The sequence below is a fragment of the Scatophagus argus genome, chromosome 1, assembly GCF_020382885.2.
Source record: "Scatophagus argus isolate fScaArg1 chromosome 1, fScaArg1.pri, whole genome shotgun sequence".
NCBI lineage: Eukaryota > Metazoa > Chordata > Actinopteri > Scatophagidae > Scatophagus > Scatophagus argus.
The window spans coordinates 13,829,841-13,841,336 of record NC_058493.1 but is presented as its reverse complement, the minus strand read 5'-3'; the positions used below and the strand labels follow the sequence as shown (position 1 = coordinate 13,841,336).

Genomic DNA, 11,496 nt, shown 5'->3' with positions numbered 1-11,496 from the left:
ACCAATGAGGAGGAGGAGGGAGCAGAGGGAGAGAGAGAGAGAGAGAGAGAGGAAAAAAGTCATGGAATAAAGCAGTCAGTGCCTAGAGCGAGGCAAAGGAGCGATTGTGTGGCAGAGTGAGTTATTTTGCTTCACTTGCTGCCTCAGCAGGGGGGTTGTGTGTGTGTGAGTGTGTGTGTGTGGATTTGAGGGGTTGTGTTAGAAAGACAGAGACAGAGAGAGAGAGAGAGAGAGAGAGAGAAAGAGAGCATCCAAAAGGAAAGGATGTCCAAGAGAGACTGAGGTCAGGTAACATTCACACAGCAGGTAGCAGCACCAAATATCTTGCTAAAATTGATTAACTGAATTTACACGTCTCATTCAATATTTAATAGTCCAATCAGAACTTTGAGGAAGGGAGGTTAATCAGATTTTTAAGAGGATTTCTTTTTTTTTTTTTCTGGGGCTAATGCAGTTTCTCTATTCATTTAATCCAGTTTATCACACAGGCGGAGGAAACACTGTTTTGAGAGCACGGAGAGGGTAAGAGAAAACAGGTTAGGCCACTGCGCCTCAGACCGAGGAGGAACATTAATAATTACAGAGAGAGAATGAAAGAAAGATTCAACATGCAAGAAAGACTGCAATTAGCGGAAGTCTAAATAATACACAGCTTCAGGATAAAAAGGCTTAAATGTAATTCTCCCTTGGAACAAAGTCAGGCAATATAACTTTCTGCAAAAAAAAAAAAAAAAGAAAAAAGAAAAAGAAAAAAAAAAGACAAAAGTTCTCAGAACTTGGTGGAGTTTGATCTGTTTTTCTTTAATGAGACACAACAGTTCTGGCCTGGAATTCTGAATCTGAATTTCCACAGCAGAAGAAGCGCAGCTCACATTGTCCTGTTACCGTCAGCGGTTAAATCATGTGCTTTGTGTGTCCTTTCAGCAAACGTGAAGTCAAAATTTCCTCATTGCAAATACAATAGATGGATTGTATTTCACAGATACGGTAACCTAATTATTCAATCTTTAACACAGTATGTTTGAAGACAGATCTGCTCTGTTATTGAGACTTTGGATTCATCCAATGTGGTGAGTGTATTGTCCTATATTATGTTACTTGAATAATGCAGCTATTTGATGGGCTTTCAATAGCAGAACCCACAAGACCTCAGCCAAAGCTTAAGTATGAAAACAACTATGGCTTTGGTTGGGGATCAATAGGACATGAGCGGCAGCTGCCAAACACGCGATTATAAAAGCGTTATTCTCTGTGCTCGGTCCAATGGCTTTTTTTTTCTCTCTTTCCTAAAGGCTAAGTGAGGCTTTCAAGAAGTAGGTCCTCTGAAATGTGCCAACAGCACTGAGCGTTCACCTTATGTGTCACTGTTGCAGATTTAATTGAGATAAAATGCAAGTTATTTAACGACCAAAAAAAAAAGAAAGAAGATAAAGCCTTAAATGTTACACTGACATTTCCTTCAGGTATAAACGCTTAAAACAAAATACGTGTTACAAATTGTTATCGAGATTTGAACAATGAGACAGACAAAGAGGGAAGGCTTCTGAAAAAAACAAACAAAAGACAAACCAAACCAAAAGACGAGAATGATGTCTGGGTTGTGCTCAGTAATGTGAGGGGGGTCAGGGCATCTAAAGAGCCACATATCATCATTTATTTAAAAAAAAAAATTATCACTTTAGAGAAGAGAATACAACATTCTCAACCTGAATTAACTGACATGAATCACTCATTTACACTCAACACTGTTAGACCTTGTTGTGTGTTATGACAGGTTTATCTGAGATCAGAACACAAACACGTCAACTGTCAATCAAGTAAACTGAAATAAGGCCACATAAAGATGACCCAACGTGAGTGCTGAGACTGGCATCACTTCACTAAACTCTAAATACAGGTGGAACTGTACATAAAACCTTCTTTTAAATGTGTGTAGAGGAAACTGTAAGTAAATAATCCACTTTCTGACCTGACTTAACGAAAGACGTGGCGAGTGCGTAAAACAGACATACCAGGAGTACGGCAACATAAACAAAAGCCAAAATGAATTTATTGTATTTTACTCTACCTTAAAAGTGTACCCTGAATATGTCACATCGTCAACAACAATAACTTGGAAAACGGTTTTATCTCGACAGGACAAGGTTTTGTTCACCTGTCTAAGTGACCTGTGTGTGTGTCATCTCCCTCTCATACACTCAAACTGTCAGGTAACACTACCCTCTCCCAACACGAGCTGCAGACGGTTACCAATACTGCCAGTTTTCACATGCAAAAATATTCAAACTGGCATCACACAGCACACTTAGGAAAACAAAAATGAAACATTTAATTTTTCATGTTGTTTTTTTTTTTTTCTCTGTTTCTCCACGTCTCAATTTGACCTAATTTGTTCTTTTGGGCTTGTCATGGCAAAGCAGCTCATCCAGTAAACATGCCTGATGAGGTGTGAAGCCTGCACCCAAATTCAGCTCTCCTACCCTCTGCCCACATTCCTGCTCAGCTCTCCAGCTTACTGGAGGTAGACGTCACTCACCGGCACAAGTCTCAGGGTCAGATGGAGGCACCCCCTATTCGAACGTGAAACCAGTGAGGCAGACCAGGGATCAGTCATTCATAACACGCTTACTTTATATCCTCTCACACGCAGTCAACTTCCCCCTGCAGTGCTGGTGTTGAGACAGAGTAAACGCTTAATAAAAAGTACATGTTGTGTGCTGTGGATTGTCTTTTATTTAGCTGAGCAAAAGCACATTTCATGGCATCATCCAAAAGAAACATACCTGACTACTGAACACAGTGGAGCTCGACAAGAATGGACGCTCATTTTGAAAAGCAGGCCTGGAGCTTGTTAGAATGCAGCTAAATTATTTACTGTTTGCAAAGACTGAGAGTGTGTAGAGACTTAAAAAAATGAAAAAGTAAAAAATAAATTCATGACTAGAATTTCCATGTAATCAAAATCCCACTTCTAGGATGAAATGTGTCCGTCATGAGACGAGGTACTGCGGGTGTTTAGATCTTCACCCCTGGCTGGGACAGTTGGCAGGTGGTAAAGGCTGGCAGGGTTATCACATTTGACATGACGTGGGTGAGGGAACAACCTGGTCAGCACGGTAAAGAGGGCAACGCTGCAGCGGTCCAGGAGTTGGTTGCCCGTGGCGACTATGTGGGAGCTCTAGAAGTCCAGGTGTTTGTTGCCGGAAGTTCCAGCGCCACAGGCTGAAGCCACCGCGGTTGCGCCTGCCATATCCCCCCTGCTCACACGACTCACCGTCTCAGACAAGTCTGGAGGCAAATGCAGTCTCTACAGAAATCAGAGAGAGTGAGGGAGAGGGAGAGGGAGGGAGAGGGAGAGGGAGGGAGAGTAAGAGATCAGCTCGTATGGAGGAAAAAAAGAAAACTGTGGATTGGCATACAGTAGATGGTACACTTCAGCGATGTTTATTCACAGAGAAGCCATGTTGGGTTGAAATTGCATTAGATGCTTCAGCACTCCCCTCAGCACAGGACTAAAGCTACTAGCGTGCTGCTAAATGCTTCAGAAAGCTTTAGGTCTGTTACAGCTCACTGGGAATATGTGTGTGACTGTGTGTGTGTGAGGTAGGGGTGTTTTGAGATGCATGCATTTATGAGTTGAGGTGAGAGAAAGTGTGTGTTCAGGCACAAATCTAGACGCGTTTGCACTTTGTGTTGATTTACAGATGATTATGTGCAGCTAATGCCAGAGTCATTAGAATCAAGTCGTTTAGCTGTTTCATAGGAAAGCTTATCTATGGAGCAGCCCTGTGCCAACTCAAAGCACAAAAGCGCTAAGAGGGTAATGAGGGCCACTCATGTAAAGCCCCCTAACACCAACACGCTAACTGCAGGAAAGCTTAAGAGGGGCTACACTGCTCTACCCTCTCCACAAGTCCCAAGAAAGGCAGCCAGTGGCACTCCATGAACAATGTCTTGAAGAGGTGGTGAGAGCGTGAGAGGAGGTGAAGTATCTCCCGAGTCAAGTGTGTGCCCGACAATGGAGTTGAGTGGCATGTTGCTCGAGTGTCTATGGAGGAAGTTAAATCAGAATACAGGAATCCAGGGTACAAGAGAAGTTAAACCCTGTAATTTGCCCCTGAAAGAATCTGCCATGACATCTGAAACCCACCGGTCAAAGCCTGAGCTGCAACCCCACCCCATCCGAGCCCACTAAACCTTCCCTGCTCGCCACGTCTTACGCCCCTCCAGCCATGCAGCTTTAGGAGAGCCCATCCACTCCCACAGATACTTATCTTGTTCTTAATGGCTGGGTGTTTGGGTACGGCGTTTAACAGCGTCATTACTAAGAGATAATTCGGGACTACGCAACACTCTTTACCCCTTTAGGGTAGACTCCTTCCTGTGTTTGCTTAACAATGTTTTCAGAAACACCTGAGTGTGAACTGCAAAACGTTTTTACGTCCCAGATGGTTGTGTCTGATACGAAGATGTGTGCCGCTGGTACTGTGGCAAACGGGTTGGAGGCCCATCATCATCAAGTTGTCTCTGTTCTGCTGAACACACTGCCTTTGTGTGTGTCAGAGGACTGTCAGGCAAGTAGATGAAACAAGAGTAGTAGTCTTCATGCAGCTGCAGATTATCTGGGGCAGGTGAGCTCTGAGACATTGTGAAGGGCCTATAATTTAATGTAAGATGGTAAAGGTAAGGTTACAAAGGACTTATAGAGGCATGGACGGAAGATTCCCACTGAAAGAGAATACAAGAGATTCCTAATGAGCATAAGCTAACTCCTGTGACACCACAAGAAGAATGATCATGTGGAGAGAAACAAACATGATAAATTTGTTAAACTTCGCTCTGTATACAACTCTTTCTCTGACTCTCTCTCATGCACACGCACACACACAAACACACACAAACATCCATGCAAACTCATACATTGGCCTTGAGGGGGCCTCCAGAAGCTCTACTCTGCCAAACCTCACCTGTGTAACCTTTCGTGTCTTCAGCTCACTCGAGTGTGATTGAAAAAGAAAAACAATGCATTGATCAAGCCTGGACTCAGTCCTGCTTAGTGCACTGCAGCGGAAACACGGTAGAGAGAGGGGTAGGAGAAAAATCAATCACATATACATCATCCTCAGTGGGTGAGTTAAAAAAAAAAAAAAAAGACAGACATCACACCGTTGTCTGGCTGTCACGCACCCACGGGCCTGGCTACATCGTGTCTTGTTTGGCTCTGGGTTCCGTGAACCCACTGAGCATGTGCAGAGCGAAGGTCAAAGCAATCCAGAAGTGCAGCTCAGCTCCTCTAACCTTTGAGTTCAGGGGCAGATGAGAACAATCAATGGTAACATCAAAGTTGGAGGGAGGAGCAGACAAAAACTATCGATTAGTTTGACACACACAGAGGGAAAAGAGAGCCCGGTAGCAGTCAACAGCCATCCCGCACATCAGTCGCAGCCAATAACGCAGCTGTTATTGGTTATCAGGGGCATAAAAACTTAACTTTATATTCAGCTCTACTTAAAAAAACAAAACAAAAAAGGCAATTTCATATCACTGCCAATGCAAGTTAACTGGTGAGGACAATCCGAGAAACTGATTTAAACACATTTCCACTCTGAATTTTGAAATTTAGAACCAAATATGATCCAAGTGTAGTGTCCACTTATTTCAGCAGTCATAGGCCAACTGTGAGGTTGCCATGAGTGTTTGCATTCACTCCAAATGAATGGAGGTCAGTATGGGACTTAGACAGACATAACCAGGGAGGCTCCGAGTCTGCTTCCCTACGACCTGCACGCTCCATGATGTAAACAAGGACATCCGGAAAACCCTCGGAGGCATAGTGGGGTGTATGTGTGTGTGAAGTCTTTCTCTGCTGCCTGGCAACCTTCACGAGGGTGGAGAAAGAAGAAAAAAAAAACATAAGGGGTGGTGGGGGGTGTTGGATGGGAGTGGACGGCGGGAAAATAGACCATTGGTTGTGGTTCATTGGGTGCGTGGGTGGGGGGTGAAAATGGATGTGTGCCACAATGTTAGCGTGAGCGAGTGTGTGTTCGAATTGTGATGTCAGTGTTCCCTCCCTGGTGGCGGGCAGGGGTAAAGGTCTGTGGTTCAGCTCCGCTCCACAGCCAGAGGGGCTGAGGCCATGCTGGCAACAGGGTGAGGGGTGACAAAGCTCCAAACGAGCGCTAAGCACTTGAAATGAGCCCTCAGGGCTGGCCCACAGACTAGCTTTGCCTAAGAGGGTTACTAATATCACCCCACAATGGACAATTCCCTTTGGCTTACAAAACACCCCAAAGAGCTGGTTCTTAGAGAATACTGTGTTTCATGATGCTTGTAGCCGGTCATTCACAATCTGCACATACAGCAGTGGTTGTTTGTGGATATCACATCAGTGTTTTTTGGTTCAAAAAGGAACTGAAACACAGTTCTTGAGGTTTTTTGGTCAAGTTATGTTTTGGTTGTGAGTATTACAATGTATAATATTCTAACATCCACATGGACAAATTACTCCAACTGAAACAGGACCTACTCACACAAAGAGGCACCATCAAAGGCATTCCACTGGTGGAAGCGGCTTGCTAATGACTGGAGTATTAGGTACTAATTTAACGAGTCATTTCTTCCATAGGGTTTTAGCCACACTTTCAAATGGCCCGTGTCACTGTACAGCTTAGAACTATAGGAAACCCAACACCTTGTTGGAACACATGATGACTGGTCTGGCTGTTCCAATCAGATTAGCTGATGCTGGAACATGCTCATGGAAGTGACACGATATTTACCATAAACACCTACTTAACACAATCGTTGTAATTTGGTCAGCACAGCACTCTATTAAGTCAGTGAAATTACAACCACAGAAGAAATGTCGACTAAGCAATCTGTCTATACACTGCCATGCATGAGCAAGAAAATCCAGACATGTATTGATACACAACAATACATTACAGTATTTTAAAAAAATATAGTTTGAATGCATTTATATACTGCAAGTCCAGTATTCTTGGACGGTGGTCATGTTAGAGCTGATACCTTTTGCCAATTCCATTTCCCTGAGCACCGCAGCTGCAGTGCAGCCACTGTAAAATAATGTGGACGTCCGTCTATGGCACCAGGTCATTGTCCTCCATTTGCAGTCCCATTTCTACAACCAGCCAAGGGTCAAAATGGTAGCAGAATGAAATTGGTAGAAATTTCCCAGACTTGCTGGTCCATCCAGTCACTAAACCAAGCTAAATCAACTCCCAGCACCATAATCCCTCACACCTCTAAAGTTACACTGCATTGTGTGGGAAATCATTTGCTGAGCCTATAGGAACTACTTTTAACTTCAGCACACCAAAAGCAACACAATGAGGTGATGTACTTTTCTGATGGAGATGCAAACTATCATCACATTTACCCTGGAAATCTCAAAGAATACTTCCTCTACCTCGCCTGAAAAAATGCAGAAACAACCCAGCATAAATCCCCTCACTTTGGTAATTCTAGCCCACCTGCAAACAACAAAAGCTGAGAAGAAGCTCTTCCTTCCTCTTTTCTTTTTTTTGTGGTAACAAAGAGTGCAACACGATCCCTGACCTTGCTCTAAGAGTAAGCTGCTGGCCTGGTGAAGTTTTTATCCCTCAGACTTTGCTCATTTTAAGAGAATATCTTTGCTATTTCGACCATCTTCCTCATTGTTTCTCATTTATGTGATTCTTTTTATGACAAATACATAATATAAATGAGATTTCTAGTTTGTAATGTTGTTTACAGAGGAATTTAAATTTAGCATCAGCTGAATTCATCGAGCACAGAAATCTTAAATTTTTCACTGGACGTAAGGACAGACACAGTTTCCACTTTCACGTTGTCCTGCTGATGTGCATGCTGTATGAAAATCATTGTTTTACAAATAAAGGAGTGGCATAAAGAGGGATTAAAAGAGCTGGGAAAAGAAGAAAAGAAACAAATGTAAACTACACTGGTGCTCATCTCGAGTTTCTCCTTAGTAATCGGGTGGTGGTCACCTGCTCCCCATGTCACCTGCTGCCTGATCCAGGATAATCTGAGAGGCAGGCATACAGACACTCAGGCGGACTGACAGACAGATACAGACACAGGCTCTTCATCTCTTCTGCTTCGTGGCTAATGCATCTGACAGAGAAGGCATCAGGCAGGCAAAGGGATGAGTAAGCATTTTGAGTGTAATTATATTCCCAAACACTGGAAGAATGGGAAGAGACTAATAACTGACTGAATTTCATTAAAAACGAGCATGTCCGAACAGGAAATTGATTAGCTGACAATATTTCAAGGTGCTTTAATACCTAATGGAATGTTTATTCCTGTTCTCTTGAATAGCTAGCTCCTCACTTACCCTTCACGCTCCACAGACTGATGCAAAACAGCATTTGATAGTATCATGCATGTCATATTGCTAAACATGACATGCATGGGAATCAGTTCGCTCCGCGATGCTTCTGAATAACCAATTGGACAAACAAGGGCCAAAGTGTAACTGCGCTGTAACACAACAACTTGACTTGTTATCTCCGTCGTCATCATCTTCAACTGAACCCTCCTCTGGGGGCCCCTTCTCGGGCCTGTCAAGAGCTTTGACAGGAGAAGCAGCGTGGGGCCATTTTGTCTCTTTTCAGTTTGGTTTTGTTTCTCTTTGGAGGGCAGTTCTGGTATGGTCCGTGGGCACTGTAGGGTGAGGGGGTGAGGACACATTGACCCTTGTGGTGGAGGGTAGTAAAGGGTGGGGGGTTAGTTGGTGTTATGGACTTGGGCACAGCCAGAGAGTGCTGGTCCGCCCCTGGAGTGACATGCTGCCTGGGGAGAAAGAGAGAGGAATATAGGGCGTAGAGTACAAACATGTCTAAGTGCTGCTTTCACTACCGATAGGCCCATAGCAAAGAGAGCGGCTGCATGGGATATGACAGCATATCTGGGGGACCTCTTTGTGCCCTCCACCCCTCAAACACACATTTTACCCCTCAAACCATGAGCCTGATATAAACGCCCTCAGGTTAAAACACCACTGACACTTTTGTAGCTATAGATGTCCTACTATAATAATCACACCTGGGTTAAAATTCTAAACATCCAAGGTTTTCATCTCGAAAAACAACACAGAGCTGTATCTCAACCCAGTATTCAATTATCTCTCAGCAAAATAGCCCATTTGTCTTTACAATCTAGATTTTAGGCCACTTTAGGGGTTTTATTTTTAATAAACTAACCACAGTACAGAAGAAAATGAGTTATCAACTGACATGAAATACTTGGACAATATCAGTAATGGGTTAAAGGAGCAGTTTGACATTTTGGGAAATATACTTATTTGAAGAAATACACTTATTTACACTTATTCAATGAGAAGATCAATACCAAATCCACCACCTCTGGTGTTTTAATATGGATTTGGATCAAGCAACCACTGAGCATAGCAAAGAGCCCGGAGACAGCAAGCTTGGCTCTGTCCAATCAAGACAAAATCTGTCTTTTAACCACTAAAGCTAACTAATGAATACTTACTTAATTCATACTGTACAAAAAATAATTTGTATTTTTTCCAAGAGGTTTTTCTTCAGGATTATGTCTTGGCGCAGTGGCTTCCTGGAATCTCCAATGGAAGAGTGATTAAGCATATTTATTTAAAAAATAAAATAAAAATTGAAATAACCCTTTATGATCACTGATCAAACTGGCTCTGTCATGGCTTCAGTCACCAAAAAATGAGAGCAAGAGCGCTACCAAGGATATTGTCATGTATTATTCATTATTTTCTCTGTGTTGCACTCAGTCTACAAGTGCACACATCCATGTACAAAAATAGACGGCCAGACGCACACCGTCACTTTCCTTTGCATGTGTCACACAGGGGTATTTACAACATGAGCACACAAAGCCAGCTAGTACAGCCAGGGTTTCCCGAGCCCAGCCTTCCCTCCAACAGAAAACCGTAATTCTCTCTTGTCGTTTGTGCTGTGATGGAGTTCAAGCAGTTTACAGGCATAACATTTGGCAATGCAAAAGGTCGTCTGGAGGTTACTGTGTCAGCCTGGGTAAGTGGCTGATCCCTTCTGAGGGGTGGGGGCGACCACACTCACAGAGGGATAGTGTGTGGTTGTTGTTCTAGCAAAAGACCAGGACGGGCTGGAACAGGGCGCACTGGAAATACCACAACATAAGACAGAATATTACCACATATTATCTGTCATTTGAAATATTTCCATTATGATGATGTTAAAGTTCCCTCGACAAGATTATGAACCTCTTCTCTGACCACCTGCTAACTATGGTGTTACAATATCCATACAGAGAGAAGTAGCAGAAATATAGATACATACATACCAAGCAATCATATCAATCAAACAGACAACCTGGACCTGATTATTGTTCGTTCATTCATTCATCGTCTCCCACTTATCTGGGTCCAGGTCACAGGGCAAGCAGTTTCACTAGGGAAACCCAGATCGTCCTCTCCCCAACCACTTTCACTGGCTCAACTGGGAGGATACCAAGGTGTTCTCAGGCCAGACCAGTGATATAATCACTCCATTGTGTCCTGGGTCTGCCCTGGGATCTCCTCCCAGATGGACATGCCCAAAACGCTTCCCCATAGAGACATATGGGAGGCAGGACCTGATCATGTACCTCAATTTATGAAGCTGATGTCAATGAGGATTTCAACTTCATCTCTCAGAAAGGAGGAAGTAGAGTAAAGAAAAAACATGTACAACCTAAATAGCTGGGAGGCTGTGTACTATGTACATAAAATAGAGTGCGATAACTTGTTAATTTTTTTTGACAAATACTGAATTGAAAATAGTACAAATACAATACCTCATGAACTTCATTGGTTTTTGCAAACATACTCTAAATTTGATATCGGCAACATGCTTGTTGGTGACCAGGAAAAAAACACCTGTTGGGAACAAGCTCATTGGTAACAGGTGATGTATGTGGTAACAGGCCAGGTATCTATATATTGACAAGTAAGGATTGGCCGAGAAAAACCTTATGGACAAATGGTTAACAGTTTATGAGCAACAGGAATTAATCATCTACAATTCATAACATCATTAAAAGATTCAGAGAATCTGGAGAAATTCCTGCACACATACACACCACCAATTAATGCCTCTGACATTAAGTCCCTCAGGCTGCACTGCATTAAAAAACACAACATGACTGCATAAAGGAACACTTCTGTTCATCAATGCATCTGCTCCTACAAGCTCCATGTTTCCACATTTCAAATTGTTTTTGGAAATCATCACTGTTGTGTCCTCCAGGCTAAGGAGGAATGCGACCATGTTACCTTTGCGCTGGTGACCTTGTTACCTGCGCAAAGTTTAAAAGTCAGCATCTGTGATGGCTTGGGAGTGTGTTAGTGCCCATGGTATGGTATGGTATGGTATGGTATGGTATGGTCCCAACTTTTTCAGAAGATGTTGCAAGTATAAAATTCTGAATAAGTGCATATTTACAAAAAGCATTCAAGTT

The 11,496-nt window shown here is 43.0% G+C and overlaps 1 protein-coding gene across 3 annotated transcripts in view; it reads right to left on the bottom strand.

Annotated features, from left to right (window-relative positions):
- Nucleotides 1-780: 780 nt before the first annotated feature.
- The window catches only part of elp4 (elongator acetyltransferase complex subunit 4), a 53,387-nt gene continuing 42,671 nt past the window's right edge, over nucleotides 781-11,496 (bottom strand). For all 3 annotated transcript variants that reach the window (XM_046384810.1, XM_046384800.1, XM_046384820.1), the window contains one exon: nucleotides 781-3,307. In XM_046384810.1, the coding sequence (XP_046240766.1) occupies nucleotides 3,179-3,307 (129 nt within the window). In that variant the 3' untranslated portion in view covers nucleotides 781-3,178. The remainder of the gene's footprint in view (nucleotides 3,308-11,496) is intronic.